The following is a 25891-nucleotide window of genomic DNA, read 5'->3' on the forward strand; positions in this document are numbered from 1 at the left end:
TTCTGAAGTAAAATTGGCAGACTGAATGCATGAATTCATCTCCATGCCCTACTAAAACTTTACCAAAAAGAAATTTAAGTGGGGGAAAAGACTGACATACACAAGGGGTGATTATAATGAGAAGGGAGATACCAACAGTTTTAGAACATAGAAAGCAAGTGGACAAACAGTAACTAATTGAGCAGAGGAAGATGAACCCCAATGCCCACTAGCCAAGACATCACAAAGCAAACTAATCTCGGCCGAAGTAAACTAATTCCTGCCAAAGAAACATCAAGAGAGCTCAAAGTAGAAAGCACCTGGTGTCTCTGAAAGCCAGGTTGACACTAAAAACAGGAGAATGGGCAGAAAATGTCAATAAGGAACATGTAGATGCCCAAATCCCCTCCTTGTGCTTGCAGAAAACGTGAAGAGGCTGAACTAGACGGGCGCCAAATTAGCAGACACCAAGCACATCTGGGAGCAGGTACGGGGCTCCACCTAAATCTGAGTTTGACGTAAAAGTCTGATAAAGGCACCGTGACACCTCCAGCCCCTTCCCTTGTTCTGTACCAGAATACTGGCTATTACCTTGCCAGAGCTGGGAAGATTTCTCTGTCTAATCCAAAAGAAAAATGTGTAGAGAAATGATCAACGCCTCCCCTCTTGAGGTCAAACAGACCTGCCCTCACACACAAAGCTGCCAACAGGTCTTTAGGTAACTCACTCATGAATATGAAAACTGCAGAGGGTCACTAGATAGTTGAGGAAATTAGCTAACATGTATTAGGGTCTGAAACAAACACAAAGTAAGACAGAGGAAGCAGAAACTGTGGATAAGAACAAGTTTTAAACCATTAATATCGTAAGAGAGAGAGTAAAAATACTGAGTTCATGAAACAAAACCCCATGTTTTAAAAGTATTAATCACAGATGAATCTCTAGATATTAAAAATATGAAAACCAAAATTATAAATTCATTAGAAGTAGAAGATTTGGAAGATAAAATTGAAGAAACTTCCCAGAAAGCAGGACAAAAGACAGAGATTTTTAAAAGGAGAAAAAGTAACTTTTGAAAATGATACATGGGATTAGAGCGCAAGATCCAACATCTAATTCAAAGAAATTAGAAAAATATAACAGAGGAGAGATAGGGGGAGAGATTATTACACAAACTTTTTTAAAATTCCCCAAAGCACATGGATTTCCAGATGGAGAGTCCAAAAGAGTACCCAGTATAATAAGTAAAAAAAGACCCATCCCAAGATTATCATTGAGGTAATAAGACCACTGAAATAAGAACTTCCTTCCAAAGAGGCAAAAGACACCACAAAAAACTGGGAATCAAAGTGCCAGCGGACTGCATAATAGCAAGACTGGAAATCAGAAGACAGAGCAATTTCTTCAGAAACCAAAGCGAAAGTGATTTCCCACCTTACATATACCAAATGAGGGAGTAAAACAAGAAAAAAAAAAAAAAAAAGACATTCAGAAACAGACAATTTGATACTGGAAAGAGGAAAAGGGAATTCCAAAGTGATGGGGAGGTGAAGACCAGATGACAGCTGTACAGCAGGCCTACTGAGTGCCCACTCTAGACTCAGGTTGCCAGGTGGCCTGCCTCCAAGGAAAAACAAGATGGAATTGGCAGATGAGCTGATTTCTGTGCCTGATATAAGAGCTCCACAGCAAGTTCCACTGGGGAGACTCTAAGGCAGCATTAGTGGCGGCGAGGGTGAGGATCCAGGACTCTCACACTCCCTACCTCCCTGCACACACGCATTTCTCCTCCTTCCAGCCTCTCAATATTACAACTTGCAGCAGTATGGAATTCATTTTGAATATAATGTTACTAAGAGCTGGTCCTTATTAGACACTTGCTATGATAAGTAATCATCTCTTTTTTACACAACTTGGTTTCCTTGGAGCTAATGATTCCTCACTTTTTCATTTGATTATTTAAATTACATTCATAGATTACTTGATAAAAATTTAAAAAACAAGTAGTATATGTTTTTACTATTTTTTTATGCATAAATACGTAGCCATGATTTCTTTTTTAAGATAGACATATAAAACACATATATATACATATTTATAACCTCTTTTTTCACTTTTTTAAGTCATAATTAGATTTAATCATTATCAGTCTTTATAACAATTTCCAGTTACTTCATAACATTTCATTATAAGACCATGTGATAGTTTACTCACGTTCCTCTGTGTTGGACGTAAGTCTTTTTCAAATTTTTTAATAATCTTTTTTTATGTTTTTTTTTCCCTTTTTTTATTGAAGTAGTTGATGTACAATATTATATAAGTCACAGGTATACAATATAGTGATTTCACAATTTTAAAGGTTATACTCCATTTATAGTTACTATAAAAATTGGCTATATTCCCTGTGTTGTACAATATATCCTTGTAGCTTATTTTATATATAATAGAATTTTTTTTACATTCTTAATAATGCTCACTGACTACCCTTCTACATAAATCTATGCCTGTATCTCTAATGACAAGTTCCAAGAAGCAGAATGGGTTTAACGCTTTTGATCTTAGCTGTCCTCCAAAAGTTCTGCCAATCTACATTTGTACCTACAGTGTATTATGTTCATTTTACCACACACTTACCAGCAGTAATACAATATTTTTTAACTCTTTCACCAAGTGAGCGGGAACAGATTTAACATGTACTCATCTTAATTTGAATGTTCCTATTAGTTATGTTATATTATCTATTTATGACTTTTGACCTTTTTCTATTGGGGTATCACATGTATTCGTGTGACTTTTAATCTGGCAAAACTCTTCATAGATTAAGCACATGTATCCCATTGTCATAGTTATGATAAGTGTTTTTTCAGTCTTAACTCTTCTGCAGTCACACTTTTGTTCTTCCTTCTCATACACTTGGTACCTAGATAGGCCTTCCTCAGCTCATCCTTGAGTAGTGCTACAACTACTGAAGCCCGCGCACCTAGAACCCATGCTCCGCAACAAGAGAAGACACCACAATGAAAAGCCTGTGCACCGCAATGAAGAGTAGCCCCAGCTCGCCGCAACTAGAGAAAGCCCACGCACAGCAATGAAGACCCAATGCAGCCAAAAATTTTTTAAAAAGCATGAGAAAGCAGGAGTGGGGGGACCTCAAGAATATAAAGGTGGCTTAAAATCAAATAACTTCCTATTTATCTTTTAACTAAAATATTTCAACATACAAGCTTTCTTCCTTAAATATAGGTACTATATGAATCAAAAGCAATGTAACACTTTCAGGTATATATGTTAATACAGCTTAATTTTGAAAAGTTTTTACTTACTTGTGGTCATGATGTTAGGAGGGCAAGAGGGTATTCCATGATCTACTGCCCATCTGTAGGCTCCTTCTCCAACTAAAAAGCTAATGACAGAAAAATTACTCTTTTAAAAATTCATAGTGTCATCTTCTCCTACATATTCAATAAAGTAATATAAGTAATATAGTAAGGCAACTGAAAAAATTTTGCAATACCTCAAAATGGCTATATGCCTAAAAAATTCTTTTAATTCTTCCCCAAGTTAGAAATTTTACAAGTGGAAATGGTACAATATCATTTGCAATAACTAACCAGTAAAAATTGGCAAAATGCAACATAAGAAGTAAAAATAGTTGATTTCCCAGTGGAAAATATTAAGATTTATCTTGGATCAACTGTGGTTCTCAGTTTATGTACAAGATCTATTTCATCAGATTAAGAGTCAAAGCTTAAGTGAATGTCTTCAGATTTGGTATTCCTGCCTAGTATAACACCTGGATCTACCCAAAATGAGTGGGGTACATCCAGAGATGCCCAAACACAATGATATGCACTTACATATTTCTAAGCCTCAATGCAATAAAAATATATATATGGCTGTCAGAATCATTTTTACTGTGGTAAATAAAGCAGTATGGTATGTCCCAAAAGTAATTTTTTTAAGTCCCAAACTGCAAGTTTTAACATAACAAAGTGAATAAAAGGATACTGTTAGCTAACTGTAAAAGACTTCCTTTCAAAGATTTCAAATAGCATGCAGGGTAATTAACCACCCCATTCCCTAACACAGTAATAGCAAGCAGTTACCATAATAATCAATCACTTCATCTCTTTCCACAGCCAACTTCTTAAAGCTCTCAGCCAGATAGTAATGGATTCCTTGAACTAGTGCCTACTCAGTAGTTTCCTGCTCCCTATTTTTTGTTTCTTTTCCTCTAATCATTCCAACACTAAAAACTTGAAGTAATACATATTGAAGTCTTTAGATTTGACTGTTCATAAGAAGATCAATGACAGATTAGAAGAAGAAAGTCTAAGTTGTTACTCAGAAACATATCCAAATGGTTCCAATGAGAAACAAATTGGTTAAGCCCAGTAACTATTTTCCAGTATATATGAAGGTGAGAATGGAGGGAGCATTAAAAAAAAGAGAGGAGGGAGAGCCAACAAGAATACCTCTTCAAACTTCCATTTTTAAAAAAAATTCTAAAGGACTCCAAAAATAGAAAAGTTCCTCCTATTCCTGTATCAAATGAAGACCACTGCAAAGAAACTGCGAAGAAAAGCTGTCACATAAAGGAAAATGGAAGAATAACTGAGGTAGGAACTTGGATGCAAGTTGAGATGTCCTGACAGCATTTGTAGCACTTCCTTCTGCTAGAAAAAGACTTTGATATAAGAAATAAACTCTCTTCACGTGAAGACGTAAAAGAGATGCTGCAGTATTAAATTAAATGATCAGGACAGAAGTTTGGAGCCGAATCTAGTATTCTCAGCATTCCCATTCGTCATTTGGGGTTCTATTCCAGCATCTGGAATCAAAAGTATTTTATAACATAAGCTTACTTTGATTTTTCATTTCTTAATCATTCATAGGTTTGATTCTAAATAAAATTAGTTTGCCGGGGTTTCCCTGGTGGCGCAGTGGTTGAGAATCTGCCTGCTAATGCAGGGGACACGGGTTCGAGCCCTGGTCTGGGAAGATCCCACATGCCGCGGAGCAACTGGGCCCATGAGCCACAACTACTGAGCCTGTGCGTCTGGAGCCTGTGCTCCTCAACAAGAGAGGCCGCGATAATGAGAGGCCCGCGCACCGCGATGAAGCGTGGCCCCTGCTTGCCGCAACTAGAGAAAGCCCTCGCACAGAAACGAAGACCCAACACAGCCATAAATAAATAAATAATAAATTAATTTTTTTAAGAAAATTAGTTTGCCGTTGTCTGCTATGCAAGGTTTTAAATACGTTAGGCATTGTACAATATTCACAGGAAGGTGAATATTTGGATGCCATCTTACGGATAAGAATTGAGATCCTGACCTTTCCTTACTACCAAAAATTACTTGTCCAGTAGTTTGACATCACACAAAATGGCATATAACTGCTTTTGAAATCATTTTAAAATGCTAAAAAGCTACGTGAGCTTTCGCTAAAAACTATACTATCAAAAATGAAAAATCTCTTCCCAGAACACTAAATGCAGCACCAATTCAAATTTTTCTCAAATATTCTTCTGACTCTCCAAGGAGAAAGCTTTCACAGAAGTTTCACCTCAATTCACTAGAAAAATCCATCGATTCCATCTTGGTAACACATCCAGCATCTGACCACTTCTCACCACCGGCCACCGCCCTGGTCTGAGCCGCCATCATCTATTGCCTGCAGTGTTGCAATGGCCTCATCACTTCCATGCTCGCCTTGCTCAGTCCCCTGCCCCAGTCTAATCTCAACACACCAGCCAGTGACATCCTTGTAAAACACAAGTCAGGTAATGACGTTTCTCTTCTCAAAATCCTGCGAAACCCCTCCTGAGGACGCTAGCATGAAAACTGGAGCCTTCACCAGGATCTCCAGGCTCCCAAGTGATCTGGTCTTCTCTGCTCCCTCCTCCCTTCCTCTCTTCTTCCTCTTGCCCCTTTGATTACTCTGCTCCAGCCTCTTACAAAACACAAACATGCCAAGGGGACTCCTGCCTCAGGGCCTTCACCCTGACTGTTCCCTGTCAGGATCTTCCTTATTTCCCAAATGGCAAATTTCCCCATCTGTTTAAACATATCTCCCTGATGAGGCCAATTTAAAACTGTACCCAACACACTGCACTCCTCTACCCAGTACTCCCAATCCCTCTCATTCTGTCCTTTTTACATTTTTTCTTTTTTCTACCTTCTCACATACCATATACTTTATAACTGATGATATTATCTCTGTTGTTTATATCTATCTCCCTCAAATAAACTGTAAGCTTCACAACAACAGGGATCTTTGTTTTTCATTGATGTCCATATATGCTAAGCATTTAGAACAGTGCCTGAAGCACACTAAGCATTAGATAAACATTGGCAAGATATTCAACAATAAACCAGGGTGTCAAAATTCTCTAAAGGACAGCATTTTCCTTGTGTTATGCTCTCCTTAATTTACACTAAAGCAAGTCTAAAGTGTTAGGAAACAAAAGCAACACTACTGAGACCAGCACTGAGTGGGATTATTAAAACCTTCAACAAGCTGAGCTACTGAAGTGCCAGCATAGCCAAACACCCGAAAACACAGTGAGGTCAATTACAATTTCATGGATGGGAAATTTTCAAAAACCATGACACTATGTAGTCAGTCTAAAAATGTGCAATTTAGTGATTCAAAAAGCTCTCAAAGCTGCTTAAAATGCATTATGCTGGATGAGAAAGATATAGGAGAAAATGACAGCTGCTTCTTTGGACTTAAAAATGGATTTCTATATATTTTACCTATTACTTCTTTATCATAAATACACAGAACTGAAGAAAGACCACCAATTGGGTGGCTACTGATTATTTAAAGCTTACAAACACATAAAGTGCAAATAAGGGAGAACCTGCTGTATGTGGAAATAACACATAATGACCAAATTAAATAATAAGGATTTAACTCTTCTTAAAATTTTTATTACAAAAATTTTCAAACATATACATTACAGAGAATAGTGTAATGAACCCAAAGGATCATCACCCACTTTCATCAGTTGTTAATACATTGCTAATCTCATTCATTTATACTCCCACCCAGATTATTTTGAAGCAAATCTCAGATATCATATAACTTCAAATATAAATATTTTAGCATGCATCTCAAAAAATAACTTTCTAAAAAAAATAACCACAACATAACCAATTCACACCTAAAAAAATTAACAATAAATCCTTAGAATCAAAATAGTTTATTCAATCGATGTTCACACTTCCCTGATTGTCTCATAAAATTTTTGCTATTATTGTTATTTTTGCCTTTTAAACTATTTTGTTTGAAGGGGAACCCAACTAACCCATCCATACCTCCTGATTAGTTGATAGCTCTCTTATGTCTCTTTTAATCTATAGGTTTTTAAATTTTCTTTTCACATTCATACAACAAAGGTACTAAAATCAATGAATTTATGAAATACAGTAGATTGAATAGTATTTTTAAATAAACAATGTACCAAAAATTAAATTTGCATCTCAAAAAATCTGAGCGACTAATGAGCAACAATGCTTTTCTAGCTTTCCCTTTTTCACCAAAAGAAACATAATTTCCAAAAATTATAACTTATTCTATAACATATTAGGGTAGCAGTCCGCAATTTTTCTTCTGTAGAGGGCCAGATAGTAAACAGTTTAGGCTTTGTGACCAGATGTCTCTGCTGCAACAACTCAGTTTGGCCTTTGCAGAGCACAAGCAGCCATAGACAATATGTACACAAATGGGCATGGCTGTGTTCCAATAAAACTTTATTTACAAAAAACAGGCAGTAGTCCAGATTTGGCCCACATGCCATAGTTTGACAACCCCTGTTCTAGATGGCTATGCCTATCAAAGTTGTACCCTATCATAATGAAGGAGGAAAGAGTAAAAATAAATACTGTTTCTAAGTCCTCCATCTGCTTTGATAGTTCTTCTACCTCTATGCCTGGCATACAGGAAGTAAACAAAAAATATTTGCTGAATGAAGGAATGGGTAAGTGAATGAATAACTAAATGGGTGTAAACATTATTTCTTACTATTATAAAAGGATTCTACTCTATGGGTTCTAATCTGCTGCTTCTAATGTGATAAGGACAGACTCCATAAATTTTTAATAGCATAACAGTGTCAAGTATGGTACTCAGTTTCTTTGTTGGCAAAATGTATGTTACCCTCATAAATCATATAATGATTTTACGAGATAATGCACGCAAACCACATAAAACAATGCTTCTCATAGTGTACAAATGCAATAAATTTTAGCTATTATCATTATAGAAATTAGATAACTAGACTTATTAGGGTTGTGCGTAAACAAGCTTAAAGTAAAAACATGATAAATTTGTTTTATTTATTTAGGATACTCAGGGAATTTGGTTTTTTTTAAACTACTGCAGGTATACTGTGAACTTGCAGGTATGTGAGAGATTTATGCTTCTGGACAAGATGGAGTGACAGGGAATACATTTACACTCTTGCCTGAACCAATGGAAAAGAAAAATCAGACAAAATACAGAAAATGATAGTTTTCAGGCATTAGACAGTAGGTAGCACAGGACAGTGATGCTTTAAAGAAAGGAAACAAACAAGGTAAACCTTATGATTGCCCTAGCTTACTGCCTGGGGAGTTTCCGGCCACAGCACAGGAACAGGAACTCAGGCAGAGCCCTGCAGTCTCTCTGAGTTGAAGACAGAGAGCTGGGCATCCAGAGAAGCCCAGGTGGCCGAGTTCACAGGGCAGAGAACCAGAGAGGAGACAGCTGTGCAGAGAAAGGACTCAAGAAATCTACAGAGTCCCCCTATAGTCTTCAGCTGAGTACAGACCAGTGTATGTGTAAGAGGAAATCATCCAAAGCCTGGGAAAGAATAACATGAAAGTTTTAGAGGAAGCAATCCCCAAGTTCACACAGGGCCAGAAACAGTTCCTGTTCCCACCAAAGTAAAAAACCTCATTCTAGTTGCATCTGTTATAGTATTCAGAAAGGTTTTGCCCAACAGCAAAGCAAAATTAGCTAAAGGCTAAATGCTTCTCTAGTTGCATGTAACAAAGTATAAAGCAAGACCTGAAAGGATGAAACTGTCTCTAAATAAATTAACCGCATTCTAGAATTAAAATACAGAAATATCCAACACAAAATAAGGCAAAACTCACAATGTCTGGAATCCAATAAAAAATTACCAAACATGCAAAGAAGCAGGAAAATGTAACCTATAATGAGAAAAAATCATTCAATTGAAAACAACCCAGAAATGACAAAGATGACAGAATTAGGAAACAAAGATATTAAAACAGGTACTATAATTGTATTCATATACTCAAGAAGCTACAGGAAATATGAAACATGTTAAGTAGATACATAGAAGACATTTTTTAAAGATGCAAATTGAACTTCTAGAGATAAAAACTATAATGTCAGAAATGAAAAATAAACTGGATGGGATTAACAGGTGATTAGATATTGCCAAAAAATAAATAGTGAACTTGAAAACAGCAATGGAAATTATTCAAAATGAAACAAAGAGAAAAATGAATGGAAAAAGTAAACAAATTATCAGTGATCTGTAGGACCACTACAAGAGGTCAAATATACGTGTAATTGGAATCCTGGAAGATAGAAGAGAAGGGGGAATCAGAAAAAAATATCTGAAGAAGTAATAGCCAAAAATTTTCCAAATTTGATGAACTATATATCCCTACATATTCAAGAAGCAAAATGAACCCAAACCAAAGACATTACAAGAAAGCTACAGACCAATGTCTCTCATAAACATAGATGCAAAAATTATTTACAAAATGTTAGCAAATTGGATCCAATAACATATAAAAAGGATAATACATTATAACCAAGTGGAGTTTATCCCGGGAATACAACTGTTTCTCTAACAATCGAAAATCAACCAATCACTATATTAACTGACAAAATAAGGAAAATTATAAGATCATTGCAACAGATGCAGAAAAGCATTTGAAAAAGTACAATACCCATTCCTATTAAAAACTCTCAGCACACTAGGAAAAGAAGGGAACTTTCTCAACACGATAAAGAGCATCTATGATAAACCTATAGCAGCCATCATACCTAATGGTAAAAAGAACAAATGCTTCCTCCCTAAGGTTACAAACAAGGCAAGGATGTCTACTCTCACACTTTGATTTCACATTGCATAGGAGGTGCTAGCCAGTGTAATAAAGAAAAAGAGGGCTTCCCTGGTGGCACAGTGGTTGAGAATCTGCCTGCCAATGCAGGGGACACGGGTTCGAGCCCTGGTCTGGGAAGATCCCACATGCCGCGGAGCAACTAGGCCCGTGAGCCACAATTACTGAGCCTGCGCGTCTGGAGCCTGTGCCCCGCAACAAGAGAGTCCGCGATAATGAGAGGCCTGCGCACCGCGATGAAGAGTGGCCCCCACTTGCCGCAACTAGAGAAAGCCCTCACACAGAAACGAAGACCCAACACAGCCATAAATAAATAAATAAATAAATAAATAAATAAACCCAAAAGTTAAAAAATAAATAAATAAAGTATATTTCCCCATGTACAATAAAAATAATCTTTAAAAAAATAAAAAAATAAAAAAATAAAGAAAAAGAAATTAACTAAAGGAGTCCACATTAGAAAGAATAAGTATCTTTATTACTTAAAGAACTATCTTTATGCCCAGAAGACAGAACTATCTATGTAGAAAATCTTATGGAATCTGTAAAAACAGTATGAGAACAAATGAATTTAGCAAATTCCTAAGCTAGAATATCAATATAATAAAATTAATCATATTTCTATATTGGCAAGGAACAACTGGTATTTAACTTTTTAAAATATGCAATTTATCACATCAAAAAGAAATACTTAAGTATAAATTTGATAAAAACTGTGCAAAATCTGTACACTGAAAATTATAAAACACTGTTCAGAGGTTAAAGAAGACCTTAAAAAATGGATAAGTTACAAACCTAATCAAAATTCCAGCAGGTTATTCACAGAAATTGACAGGCTAATTCTAAAATTCACATGAAAATGCAAAATGCCTAAAATGGTCAAAGCAATTTTGAAAACAAAAAATAAAGCTGAAGAACTATGTACGTGAGAAAATTAGATCACTAGTTCCAGACAACTGTAGGATCACTTTATGATACAATTTTAATACAGAGATGGCCATCACTTTTTCGCATATATTTTATCTTTGTAAAATATAAAAATATTGCACATATCCCCTTTGACAATTGCCTCATCTTGTTCCCTCCTTTCTCTTTCCTAGAGGTAATTATGGTGAGTCTGGTAACCTTCTTTCCAGAACTTTTTTGTATATCTATGTACATGTTTATATAGACTTAGAAAATCAGAGTGCCAGCATACCTCAGAGATATTGCAAGTTCAGTTCCAGACCACCACAATAAAGTGAATATTGCAATAAAGCAAGTCACACAAATTTTCTGGTTTCCCAGTTCATATAAAATTATGTTTATACTATGCTGTATTCTATTAAGTGTGCAATAGCACTATGCTTAAAATAACACTGTACATACCTTAATTGAAAAACAATTTATTGCTAAAAAATGCAAACCATCATCTGAGCCTTCAACAAGTCATAGTAGTGAATAACATTAAAGATCACTGATCACAGAGCACCACAGCAACTATAATAATAATGAAAAAGTTTGAAATATTGTGAGAATTACCAAAATGTGACACAGAGACATGAAATGAACAAATGCCATTGGAAAAATGGCACCAATAGGCTTGCTTGAAGTACAACTGCCACAAACCTTCAATTTGTAAAAAATGCAGCATCTGTAAAGCCAAATAAAATGAAGTATGCCTGTACTGTATATGTTTAATACTATGAAGGAATATATGAGAATGAGAAAAGCTAAAATTGAGGACAATTGTTACCTAGGGGCAGGTCCAGTGATGGGGTCAGGGTAAGGGTATGGGACAGTGAAATGGATAAGGATGCCATTAGAAAGGGTCCAGTCTAGGCAGCTTCAAATCTCTTGGTAATGTTTCACTTTCTTAACATTTCTTAACATGTTTCATTTTCTTGACATGGGAAACAGGGATATCGTGAATATATTTGGGTAAAAGGTTTCAAGATTTTTCAAAACTATATTAATTTATTTTCTATGACTTTAAATTATAACAGTCAAATAAAGTGATTTCTATAGTACCACTGTCACAACTTTCAACAGAGGGTATTAATGTAACTTTAATGTGTTCAGGCATACTGAACACATATAGTACTGAAGTATAAGATGGTTGAGTATAAGACAGTATTGAGGCATATTTGTTAATATTATTAGGCATGTTAACAGGATGGTACTTAGATTTTGTAAACAGAGAAATTTACAAAACTATTTAAGGATGAAATACGATGGTGAGGATTTACTTTAAAATACTATAGGAAAGAGATGCATGAGATAGACAAAGGGCAAAAATATTGATAATTATTGGAGCTAGATGGTAGGTTCATGAGGGCTCTTTCAAATGTTCTCTCTACTTTCATAAATATTTGAAAAGTTCAAAGTTTCTTTTAATGAAAATTATATGTTAATGCTGGAGAAAAGATGTAATTTTACTAATTTTAGTGTCACAATATGTTTCTCCAGAAAAGAAAAATTACATTCTTTTATTCTAAGAACTTCTCAAAATTAAAAATTAGTTTAGACTCTGGTCTCAAACATGTATGATACTTTAAAGTTTTATAATAAAAAGACCCCAGTTGAACACTTATTAACAGCAAAAGCATCTCTATAATCGACTACAAAACCTAAAATTAACTGATCTCTTTTCTGCTTTAATCCATAATATTCTATTCTAACCGGAGCTTATCAAGTATTCATAATGTTCCAAGATCACAGAACAAAGTGTGTCTTCCTCTCAAAGGCAAGCGACTGCTGGTGTGTAACCAACTGCATCAGCTTTCTGTGGATAAAAATAGCCTTCAAACACTGCATGCACCAAAGACCAAAGACCCAGGGAAAGTCGAAGAACAAAGCAGTTACCAGGGAGGAATTCTGCCGGCTGAGAGCTTGCCCTTCTGCCCTTCACACAAGAGTCTGTTCGCAACTGAGACTGGGTTCTTGATTCCTATAAAATAAAATTGGTAGAAAATGAAGTCAAAAAGTCTTCAAGTTTCCCACTCAATTCTGCGGCTGTTTCAATATGACAACTTTTAAATATCATGGAAAACTTTATTTAAATATACTAATGAAAACCGTTAAGTATCATGAAAAATAAGGATCAAATCGACAAATATATGAATACTTACAGATATAAGAACAAATATAAAACATATATTCTCATTTTGTCATGTGCTACAGCAGCAAAGACTGAATTTGCAATAATACAAATTTAAATTAAGTTCCTTTTTAATAGATTTCAGTATAGAATTTTAAAAATAAAGTGAAAATTTGGCATCTATTATCAAAACCATGAATTTCCTCTAAAGAATAAACATGATTACAAACAGCTTCAAATTTACCTTGGGGAGAAAAAATTAATGGCCAAAAATTTTAAATCTCACCTGCAAGAAAGAATAAAGAGAAAGTCCTACAAATGGGTAAGGGTGGGGAGAAGAGGCCAAGTATACACAAGATTGAGACTTAAAATATGGTTTGGATTGTTTCCAGAAGGGAAAACAAAATGTGAACAGTGAGAAAAGGGTGCTTACCTAGGAGGAAAAATAGGACAGAAAGTATTAGCATGAAAAAAATTGCTAGCATGACAATGACAATGACAAACATGACAATGATGATGACAGAAGACAGTGACAGAAACTTAGGATCCAGTATGCACCAGGCCCAGTGTCAAACCCTTAAATGTATCAGATTATTTAACTGATCCTTCAACTCTATCACATAAGTACAGTTATAAACCCTATCTGATTACTGAGGAAACATTTACACAGGTTAAGTTACCTGCCCAGAATCACACATTGAGATTTTAACAAAGGCAGCTAATGCCAGAGACCATGCCCTTAACCACTAACCTATGGATGCCTTTCAGAACGCTATTAATAACAACAACAACAAAAAAAACAGAAGTGGGATTCAAAGAGACTAAAAACCTCAAATTGGGCTTCCCTGGTGGCACAGTGGTTAAGAATCCGCCCGTCAATGCAGGAGACACGGGTTTGAGCCCTGGTCCGGGAAGATCCCACATGCCGCAGAGCAACTAAGCCCGTGCGCCACAACTACTGAGCCTGTGCTCTAGAGCCCACGAGCCACAACTACTGAGCCTGTGTGCCACAACTACTGAGCCTGCGCACCACAACTACTGAAGCCTGTGCGTCTAGAGCCCATGCTCCACAACAAGAGAAGCCACCACAATGAGAAGCCTGTGCACCACAATGAAGAATAGCCCCTGCTCGCTGCATCCAGAGAAAAGCCTGCGTGCAGCAACGAAGACACAACACAGACAAAAATAAAAAAATTTTTTTAAATTTAAAAAACACCCTCAAATTAAGGTCACCAGATTGCCTTAAAACAAAACTAGATATTTAGCTAAACACCAAAAACTTCTCTGCCCCCCCAAAGAATGTATAAAGTATCAAAGAAAGGAAAAGCTTAGATCTCTGTACTAGCTCTTAAAATAAATTTATTTCTATATGTGATGATTCAATATTATAAAGACATTAATAATTACAAAATTAACTTACAAATTCAAAGCTATAAATTCTCCATCAAAGCTTCAAAAGGATTTCTATGATGCATGACAAGCTGACTCTTAAATTCATCAGGAAAAAAAATGAAAAATATTTTTTGTAAAAAAATGAAGAGGTATTCACCTTACAAGATAACCATTTTTTATTAAAAGCTATTCTAATTGAGTGTGGTTTGGGTACAAAATAGACAAATATATCAATGGAACAGAATAAAGCTAAAGTTGAGACACAAACACATGTGCATGTGGATATTTAATACATGATGTAGATAGTATTTCAAATGAATAGGAAAAGGATGGACTACCTATGAGAGGTGGAAAGAACACCGAATGATGGGAGTCAGACTGTTATAAACCAGCTATCAATTTATCGCTTCTCAGCTATAAATTCACCATTGGTTGCCTTATGGGTGAAAGTGGATATGGGCCTTTTAACTATGTTTCCTTTGCCAGCGGCACACAGGTCAGCTTTGTCAGTAGAGGGCACTGGAGACACAGTGCAGGAGGAAAAGGTGGCCTGACAGCCAGGCTCCAGGAGAGCACCAGTTATTCTCACTATCTGGTCCACAAGGTTCTCTCCAGTGCTAAGTGCTTGTGGGTGCAGCTTTCTCCAGCATTTGGCTACCATGTTTTCCCCAACTCCTGATTCAGGCCACAGCAGCATAGCTGACAGCCCCAGAAAGAACAGGACCAGGCCCAGCTCAAGTCACTGATCCCCACACCTTCTCCTCAGCCCCATAGCAAAGCATCCTGTGGGGCTGGCTGTCTAGGGAGCCAAAAGCCCAATCCTCATCCTGCAAACAAAGGTTTAATTCCCATGGCTTCCTGGCCTCTGTGTGCCCACCTATCAGCCTGAGGCCCCCAGGATTGTTTCTGCTCTCACAGTGACTGTGGCCTGGGTAACCCAGCAAAAAAGTGGGCTGTCAAACAGTCGGCTGCAGCCACACCTTTTTCTGTGAGGTCTGAACTCCCTTCTAAGTTTATCCTTACCTGGGTAGTCTCCCTCTGCCCTTTACAATAAGCTTCTCCTGTTTAAAATGCTGTGTGGTTTCTGTCCCCTAGTTGGACCCAGACTGATACAGTAACCTTGGACAAACTACTGAATCTCTCCTGTGTTTCAGTTTCCTCACCTATAAAATGGGGATAAGAGTACTGACCTCAGAAGGTTATCGTGAGAACTAAATGATTTAACATACATGAACTACCAGAGAACATCACATGGTATGTATGTAATACTCACCCAATAAATGGTACTTAATATTATCATTACTGTTGTTATTCAATAAATTATATAGGGACAACTTGCTGATCAATTCGGAAATTGATCAACAAACAATGCATTCAAGAAGCCAATGAAAAATAAATTACACATGTATTTGAAGAAAATGTAAGTGACTGTAGTTACAATTATGAGTGAGATAAACCTTAAGAAATGCAAAATACAAAAGCCACAAAAGGGAAAGTAATAAGTTTGACAAATAAAATTTTAAATTCCAATATGATAAAGCACATTATAAACAGAGGTAAAAGGCAAGCCACAGAAGAAGTATAAACAGTTCACAGAGAAATGCTAATGGCCTTTAAAAATATGAAATTTCATTAGATACCAATAAAATCTCATAATAAAAGAAATTAAAACTAACTGAAATGCTGTTCTTACCTATAACAAAAATCAGAAAAGATACAGAAGATTGGAACAATGAATAAGTAAATTGACCTAGTTGACATACATAGAATACACACCCAACAATTGCAGAATACTCTTTTGAAGTACACATGGAACATTCATCAAAATACGCCATAAGCTGAGCCATAAAGCAAGTCTCAGAAAGTTTCAAGGGGTTGGAACCATTCGGAATATGTTCTCTGACCACAGTGACATTAAACTGGAAGTCAATAAAGTCTTTAGGCAAATAAATTTGACAACTCCTATGAAAAAGACAAATTCCTTGGGAAACACACGTAAGAAAAAATATAGATAATCTTATAACTGGTAAAGAAATTGAATCCCATTTATTTAAAACTTCCCAAAAAGAAAACTCCAATGATTCAAAATAACTAATGAATTTTCCAAACAATTAAAAACCATTCCAATTGTACACACACTCTTTCAAAGAATAGAGGGGAAAAAAAATCCCAACTCATTTTATGAGGCCAGCCATAACGTGATTCCAAAATCTAAAAAGAATATTTTAAGAAAGTAAAATTAAAGCCAATCTATTATATAAACATAGATGTCAAAATCTTAAACATCAGTAAATCAAATCCAGTGGAATGTGAAAAAGATAAAAAATTACAATCCTGACTTTATGCCAGGAATGAAAAGTTGGTTTAACATTCAAAAATCAACCATAAATTCCATCATATCTAACAGAATAAAAAAGAAAAGCCAAAGATGCAGAAAAGCACTTAATGATATTCAATAACCCATTTAAAATAAAAATTATCAGCAAACTAAGACTAGAAGGAAACATCCTCAATCTCATAAAGAGCATTTACGAAAATCCTACAACTACCAGCACACAGTATGGTGAAATATCTAATGCTCTCCCTCTAAGACCAGGAACAAAGCAAGGATGCACACTATCACCGCTTATATTTAATATTGTACCAAGTGTCAGAGCCAGCACAATAATGCAAGAAAAAAAATTTTTTTAATATTAGAAAGGAAAAAAAAACTGCCATGATTCAAAGATGATGTGACTGTGTATACAGAAATTACAAGAGAATCTATTTTTCTAATTGCCTGAATTAATAAGTGAAGTCATCAAGGCCATTGAATATAAGTCCAATACACAAAACTCAACTGTATTTCTAAATACAAAAATAACTGGATATTGATTTTTAAAATATATATTTACAATAGCCATCAAAAAAACTTAGTATCTAGAATAAATCTAATAAAAAGGGTGTATAAGACATCTATACTAAAAACCATAAAACACTGCTGAGAAAGAAATGAATAATATTTATACAAATGTACATATTTCATGTTCATGAACAGGAATATGCAATATTGTTAAGATGTCAGTTGTCCACATATGGTTTTATACATTCGATGCAATACCAGTCAAAATCTCAGCAGGGTTTTATTATGGACATTGACAAGTTGATTCTAAAAATTTTATGAAAATGCCATAAACTTAGAATAGCCAGTACAGGGGCTTCCCTGGTGGCACAGTGGTTAAGAATCCGCCTGCCAATGTGGGGGACATGGGTTCGAGCCCTGGTCCAGGAACATCCCATATGCCGCGGAGCAGCTAAGCCCATGCGCCACAACTACTGAGCCTGTGCTCTAGAGCCCACGAACCACAACTACTGAGCCCATGTGCCACAACTACTGAAGCCTGCATGCCTAGAGCCTGTGCTCTGCAACAAGAGAAGCCACCGCAATGAGAAGCCCATGCATCACAGCAAAGAGTAGCCCCCACTCGTTGCAACTAGAGAAAGCTCAGACCCAACACAGCCAAAAATAAATTTATTAAAAAAAAAAAAAAAAAAAGAATAGCCAATACAGCTGTTAAGGAAAAAAAAAAAAAAGAAAAAGGAAGTTGGAAGTCTTACACTTTCAAATTATCAAAATACAATATAAAGCTACAGAAATCAAGACAGTGTGGGACTGGCAATAGACAGATTAATGGAATAGAAGGTATAGAAACAAACCATTACACATACAGTCACCTGATTTGCCAACACAATTCTATGAGGAAAGAACTGTCCTTTCTATTGACAATGGCAATGAGCCATTTGGATATCCATAAGAGGGAAAAAAATTAATTTCAGTTCCTACTTCACTAAAATGAATCTGAGCTTGATAAGAAAGCTAAATGTGAAGGGTTAAAAACAATAGAACTACTAAAAGAAAACAGTGGAAGCTACCTTCAAAACTTTGGGTAGGCAAAGATTTCTTAAACAAAATACAATAAAAATTAACCATAACATTAAAGGTTGATAACTTAAACTTCATTAGAAGAGTGAGCAACAGACTGGGAGCAGATATTCACAATACATGTATCTGACAAAGGATCTGTATGAAAAATATATAAGGTACTCCAACAAATCAATAAAAAAAAAATCCAATAAAAAGTATGCAAAAGACTTGAACACACTGCACAACAAGGACATCTAAATGGCCAATAAGCATATGAGAAGGTTCTCAATATCATTAGTCACCAGAGAAACTCAAATTAAAACAATAATACCACTACACACATATCAAAATGACTAAATTTTAAAAAGAATATCAATATCAAACATTGCCAAGGATGCAGAGTAACTGAAATGCTCATACATTGTGGGAGTATAGATTGTAACAACTACTTTCTAGAACTGTCTGACAGTATCTTCTAAAGCAAAGTACATATGTACCTAAACTTACCATTCCAAATCCTAGGTTTATACTCAAGGGAAATATTAATAAGTACATATGTCTACCAAAAGACATGCACAAAAATATGCACTGGAGTTTTATTCGTAACAGTCAAAAACTAGAAATTATTTAAATATCCACCAAGAGAATAAGTTATTTTATATTCATGCAATAAAATGCTACTAACACAAAAGAAAAAGCTACTATGACACAAATCATAAATCAATCTCACAGGCATAACATTAAGCAAAAGAAACCAGACACAGAGGTGTACGATTCCATTCATAGGAATTTGAAGAACAGCCAAATTAATCTATGGTGCCTAAAGTCAGAAGTAATGGACAAGGGGGAGCGGGTAGGAGGGGAGTACAAGAGGTATAAACTAGGAAGAGGCATAAAGAACCCTTCTGGGAGTTTGGCAATGTTCTATATTTTGACATGGAAATGTTTTATGTCTTGATTTGGTGGTGGTTTACATGGCTATATACATCTAGAAATTAATGAAGTTTTATACTTAAAATCGCTTATATGTGGAATCTAAAAAATGGTACAAATGAACTTATTTATAAAAGAGAAATATAGTCACAGATGTAGAAAACAAACGTATGGTTACCAGGGGGAAGGGGAGGAGGGATAAACTGGGATACTGGGATTGACATATACACAATATTATATATAAAATAGATAACCAATAAGGACCTACTGTACAGCAAAAGGAGCTCTACTCAATATTCTGTAATGACCTATATGGGAAAAGAATCTAAAAAAGAGTGAATATATGTATATGTATAACTGATTGACTTTGCTGTACAGCAGAAACTAACAAAACATTGTAAATCAACTATACTCCAATAAAATATTTTTTTTAAAAATCTGTGCCCTTCATGTATATTTTGTTTTAATAAGTAAACTGCAAAACATTTATATCTTATATGTACTGATGTGGAAAAAATCTCCAAGACATCCTATTTAAAGAAAAAAAGAAAGTTTCAAAATAATATGTACATTGATTTTTTAAAAATATGTGCAAAACTATGTTTCTCTTACATATAAATATGGATAAATGCACATTATGTTACTGGTTAAACCTCCTAAGGAGAGCTTTGGAAGGAAAGATTTGGAAGATCAAAGGTAAATTTTATTTATATCATTTGAATTTTTTAACAATAAAAATATATTATTTGTGTATTCAAATAATTGCAAAATTAATAGAATATGCTAACTCCCATTTTACATGTCTGTAATCTCTTGAGGAGATGGAGGAGAATGATCAAACTCTAACCAAAGACTTGGACATAAGCTATTTCACTGTTTTCTTTCTATCTGTAGGTAAGATTTTCTGTTTTAAATTCTGTAAAAGAAAACAATGTTTGTTTTCAACACTATTCCAAGTAAGAATGACGAAAACAACTGAGCTAAGTCTTTAGGAGGAATGAAATGGTAATAGTCAGTTTTTTTCTAAGAATAGAGATAATGTGTTATAATGTTCACATACCACTCAGTGCTCCAACAGCTCCAAAATTCAGGGATTTTCCATCCATTATGCTGGCATCACACTCAATTTCACCCAAGAGATTTAGATTAGATCCCATTCCTGCATTTGTAAAAGGAGAATCCTAAAAGATAAAAATAAACATTAAAATACCATTAGTCGTAGAGAAGAATTAATGTCAACACTTCATAAACTCTTCCAAAAACTAGAAAGGGAAAGAACACTTCCCAACTCATTGTATGATACCAGTACAACCCTGATTCCAAAACAAAGCAAAGATATCATAAGGAAAGAAAACTACAGGCCAATATACCTTGTGAATATTGACACGAAAATCCTCAAGAAAAGCAAATGCAGCAAAATATGAAAGGATTATACACCATGAACAAGAGGGATTCCAGGAAAGCAAGTTTGGTTTAATATCTGAAACTCATTGTAATACACCATGTTAATAAAATAAAGAATAAAACAAATTTTTAAAACATGATCATATTAATAGAGAAAAAGTATTTGACAAAATCCAATACCCTTTCATGAGAAAAACACTCAAAAACTAGAAACAGAAGGGAACTTCCTTAACATGATAAAGGGCATCTACAAGAGTCCAGAGCTAACATCATAATTAATGGTGAAAGACCCTTTCCCCTAAGACCAGGAACAACACAGCAATGTTCACTCTCACCACTTCTTTTCAGCATTATAGTGGATGTTCTGAACAGGACAATTAGGCAAGAAAGAAAAACAAAGAGCATCTAGATTAGAAAGGAAAAAGTAAAATTACCTCTATTGGAAGATGACATGATCTTGTATACAAAAAATCCTAAAAACTCCACTAAAAAACTATTAGAACTAATAAAAAAGTTCAAAAGGATTGCAAGATATAAGCTCAATATGCAAAAATCAGTTGTATTTCTATACCTTAGTAATGAAAAATCTGAAAATGAAATTAAGAAAACAATTCAATTTACAATAACATCAAAAAGAATAAAATAGGAATAAATTTAACAAAAGCAGTATAAGAGGTGTACAGTAAAAACTATAAAATATGTTTTAAAAAAATTAAAGACCTAAATCAATGGAAGGACATCAATGTACATAGAACAGAAAACTTAATATCTTTAAGATGGCAATACTCCCCAAATTGGTCTGATTCAACACAATCCCTTATCAAATCCTAGCTGCTGTTTTTTGCAGAAATTGACAAACTAATCTTACAATTCATATGGAAATGCAAGGAACTAAGAATAGTCAAAACAATTTTTAAAAGAAAAACACTTTTTTTCTTTTAAAAATTGAAGGCTCACACTTCTAGGTTTTATAACTTACTACAAATTAATCAAGACAGTGTGATATGGACATATAGCTAACGACAGACATGTAGATCAATGCAATAGAATTGTCCAGAAATAAGCCTTACACTTATGGTCAATTCATCAGGGATGCCAAAACGATTCAATAAAGAAAGGATAACTTATAAGAACCTACTGTATAGCAAAAGGAACTCTACTCAATATTCTGTAATGACCTATATGGGAAAAGAATCTAAAAAAGAGTAGATATATGTATATGTATAACTGATTGACTTTGCTGTACAGCAGAAACTAACACAACATTGTAAATCAACTATACTCCAATAAAAATTAATTTTTTTAAAAAAGCAGAAAACAAATACTACTTTACTGGGTTCAGCAATTTAGTAAGTGAAAATATATATACAATAAAGTTTCAGTTACAGTATTAAAAAAAAAAGAAAAAAGAAAGTATAGTCTTTTCCATAAATGGTGCTGGGACAACTAGATATCCAAACGCAAGAGAATATCTGAGTCAGAAATCATAGTCAATACAGAAAAATTAACTATGTTCTAAGCTAAGACCAATATTATCTAGGAAACCAGGGCAATTTTTTACCAACCTAAAGATCACCAAATGCCCAAAATTATCTACAAATGTCCCCAGTTTCCTGGATCCAAGGAAAACAGACCACAACATTAAGATCTCCCTAATGTGTACCTATAACTTGAGCAAAGGGATCAGGTATTTGAGACCAGGGCTTTTGTTCTAATGCAGTTAGAAAATCTAATTGTCCAAAGAATTTTAGATGTAAGATCACAGACTGGAAAACAACAAAAGGGTTGTATAATTAAATAGAAAGTGAGTGATACAAACAATAAGTACCTTGAGGATTCAAAAGGAAATGGCCCAGAATGAGATGAAGAAGTTAATAGCAGGCTTCCTGAAGGATGTAAAACAAAACCAAAGACTGGTCAGGGGGCTAGAAAATTCCACTTGATGGATATGCAGGGAGCAACACGTAGGCAGCCGTAAAGTGTCAGAGTCACAGAAGACACATTTAGGAAACATGGTTGGCTGGAGCCAAATATGGAGATTGCTCCATGCCACTCATCAGAATCTGGACTTGATTGGGAAAATAATGAGAAGCCATTCAAGCTTTCTGTAGAAGAAAAAGTCAAGATGAGTATATTGGCCAAGGAAACATAAACTGACATTCACATACTATTGATATATGAAAAGGAAGGGGAGGAAACTGAAATCAGAGAGACCAAACTGGAGGCTATTTTACAATGCAGGCTTGAAACATTAACCACTTGATATGAAATGACAGCAGCAGGCAAAAGGAAATAGAAAGAGAGAGAAAAGGACCAGAACTTCCAAACTTGAGAGATAAATAAAACCATTAATAAAAACGGGGCATTTTATAAGATGAAGGAAAGAAAGTGTGTAATTAAGTGTAACGAGTTTGAATAAGGCCTTCCAAGTGAATATTCCACTTAAATCAATTCACAACTAAATCTTGGGAAAGAGATCACAACTAAAGAAGGACTATGATTTAGAACAGATAAAGACTGAATCCTTGCCCTGAATTATTTCATATATATATATATGTATATATATGTATGTATGTATGTATGTATGTATATTGGGGGAGCAGCAGAGAAAGGTTTACTGCAGGGCCAAGCAAGAGCGGGTGGTTCGTGCTCAAAAGCCTGAACCCATATATCCAAACATATAAAGACCCAGGTCAGAAGCCTCTATGACACTGAATAGAGAGATTGTACAAGTAAGCACAAGTAAATTACCACCATATTACAAGGGTTTTTTTTTTTTACTCTACATAACCTCCCTTGCCTAATCGCATATATCTTTCAAAGTATGTGAGAAAGGAACTGAAATGTGAGAAAAATTTAAAGCATCCATATTTAGTAATTCCCAAAATATATGTACATGATCATAACAGTATATATGCCATTTCAACAATCTTTAAAATGGGATATATCAGCAAATAAGCTCTCCAAAATTAATTTCAATCTAATACACAGTTAGAAATCACAAAGTGAACTAAATTATTCTAAAAATGACTCTTGCCCGATGTTTAAATTTGACATTTCAAAAATACCTAAGAGGGCTTCCCTGGTGGCGCAGTGGTTGAGAATCTGCCTGCCAATGCAGGGCACATGGGTTCGAGCCCTGGTCTGGGAAGATCCCACATGCTGCGGAGCAACTAGGCCCGTGAGCCACAACTACTGAGCCTGCGTGTCTGGAGCCTGTGCTCCGCAACAAGAGAGGCCGCGATAGTGAGAGGCCCACGCATCATGATGAAGAGTGGCCCCCGCTTGCTGCAACTAGAGAAAGCCCCTGCACAGCAACGAAGACCCAACACAGCCAAAAATAAATAATAAATAAAAATTTTTTTAAAAACCTAAGAAAAAGGGATATAAGAAAATTAAAGGATATCTTAGAAGCGATTTTTTTTCAGAAATACTTCCCTTACTTCAAAATACACTTATAAGTTCAAAAGTGTGTCTACTGAACTTCTGCTTCTGACTATGAAGGCATAATAGGGATCATATTTGTCCTCCTAACTAGAAAATCAGACAAAATATATGAAACAGACAGACTTCATTCAATAGCCAGCACAGGACTGTGATCCTGAGAAAAACAGACACAAATCAGGTGCCTCCACTTAATTCCTAGAGATACTTTTCAGACCACAGCACAGGCAAGAGGAACCCAAAAAAGAGCCAACATTCTTCCAGAGTTGAGAAGACAAAGTTATGAGTTCACGGAGTCCAGGAAGGCTAGAATATGCAGCACAGGGTGCAAAGAGGAGAGAGCTACACAGAGAGAATGCCAGAGGCCTGTAGGACCCTGAGACTTTAAATGAGTATTAGCCTACATACACTTGTGAGGAAGCTACCAAGGCCAAAGAAAGAACCTCTGGAAAAGAGTAAGCTGAGCAATCCCTGGAGCTCACACAGAGGAGAGAATAAGTCATGTTCCCATCAGCCAGAGTGAGGACATCAGGAAAAGTCTCAGGTAACGTCTAGAGTTGGGCCAAATCAGCCCTAGAAAGAAGGCTACTTTAGACTCGCACTAACAAGGTTTTAAAGAAGCCTCAAAAGGATCAAAATGATTTACACAACAGTGTCCCAGAACAAAGTCCTACAATATTTGAAGAAATAATACAATATCCAACTCCCAAAGATGTAAAATGCACAGTGTTTAAAAAAAACCAAAGATGACCAGCATGCAAAAAAGCAGAAAACTATGCCTCATAACCAGAAGAAATTACCACACTAAAACAGACCTATAAATGACAGATGATAGAACTAGCAAACAATTCTAATGTTAACTAACAATGTTAAACTAGCTTTCACAAACATACTCTATATGTTCAAGTAGGTATAGGAAAACATGAAGATAAGAAGAAAAAGAAGCTATGAAAAAATAAATTAATCAAACTTCTAGAGATGAAAAATATAATCTAAGGTGAAAAACACTTTGGAACAAAAAAAGATTTTCACATTAAAACTAAACTATTTCTTTAGGTAAAATTAAAATCTGAATAAAGTATGGACTTTAGTTAATAATAATGTGTTAATACAGGTTCATTAACCGTGAAACATGTACCATACTAATGTAGATGCTAATAGGGAAGATGGGGAAGATGAGTTACTGGGTGTACTGGAATTCTCTGTACTAGCTTCTCAATTTTTCTGTAAAACTAAAACTGTTCTAAAATTAAAATTTTATTTTAAAAATTCAAGCCACAGCCTGGGAGAAAAGTTTTACAAAACATAAAGGTAAAGGACTTGTATCCAGTATATATAAAAAAATCATACAACTCAGTAAGACAATCCAAAGTTTTTAATGGGCAAACAATTTCATGAACAGATTGCAAATAATACATGAAAAGATGCATAATATCATTAGTCATTAGGGAATGCGAATTGAAACCACGAGATACCACTAAAATGGTTAAATTTAAAAGGCCAACAATAGTGAGTTTTGGCAAGAAAGTAGAGCAACTGTAACCCTCATACACTGCTAGTAAGAATAAAAATAGCAAATAGTTTGGCAGTTTCTTTAAAGTTAAG

At 35.2% G+C, this 25891-nt stretch overlaps 1 protein-coding gene across 12 annotated transcripts in view; it reads right to left on the reverse strand.

The window, feature by feature from the left end:
* The window catches only part of TASP1 (taspase 1), a 385678-nt gene that overhangs the window by 319667 nt on the left and 40120 nt on the right, over nucleotides 1–25891 (reverse strand). For all 12 annotated transcript variants that reach the window (XR_014254563.1, XM_082428637.1, XM_082428634.1 and 9 more), the window contains 3 exons: nucleotides 20499–20619; nucleotides 12975–13059; nucleotides 3303–3382 (listed from right to left, as the gene is read on the reverse strand). Coding sequence is in view for 11 of the 12 variants with exons in the window: in XM_082428637.1 (XP_082284763.1) it covers nucleotides 3303–3382; nucleotides 12975–13059; nucleotides 20499–20619 (286 nt within the window). In the remaining variant the exon portion in view is untranslated. The remainder of the gene's footprint in view (nucleotides 1–3302; nucleotides 3383–12974; nucleotides 13060–20498; nucleotides 20620–25891) is intronic.

This window comes from Balaenoptera physalus (genome assembly GCF_965194825.1).
Source record: "Balaenoptera physalus genome assembly, chromosome: 16".
Lineage (NCBI taxonomy): Eukaryota > Metazoa > Chordata > Mammalia > Artiodactyla > Balaenopteridae > Balaenoptera > Balaenoptera physalus.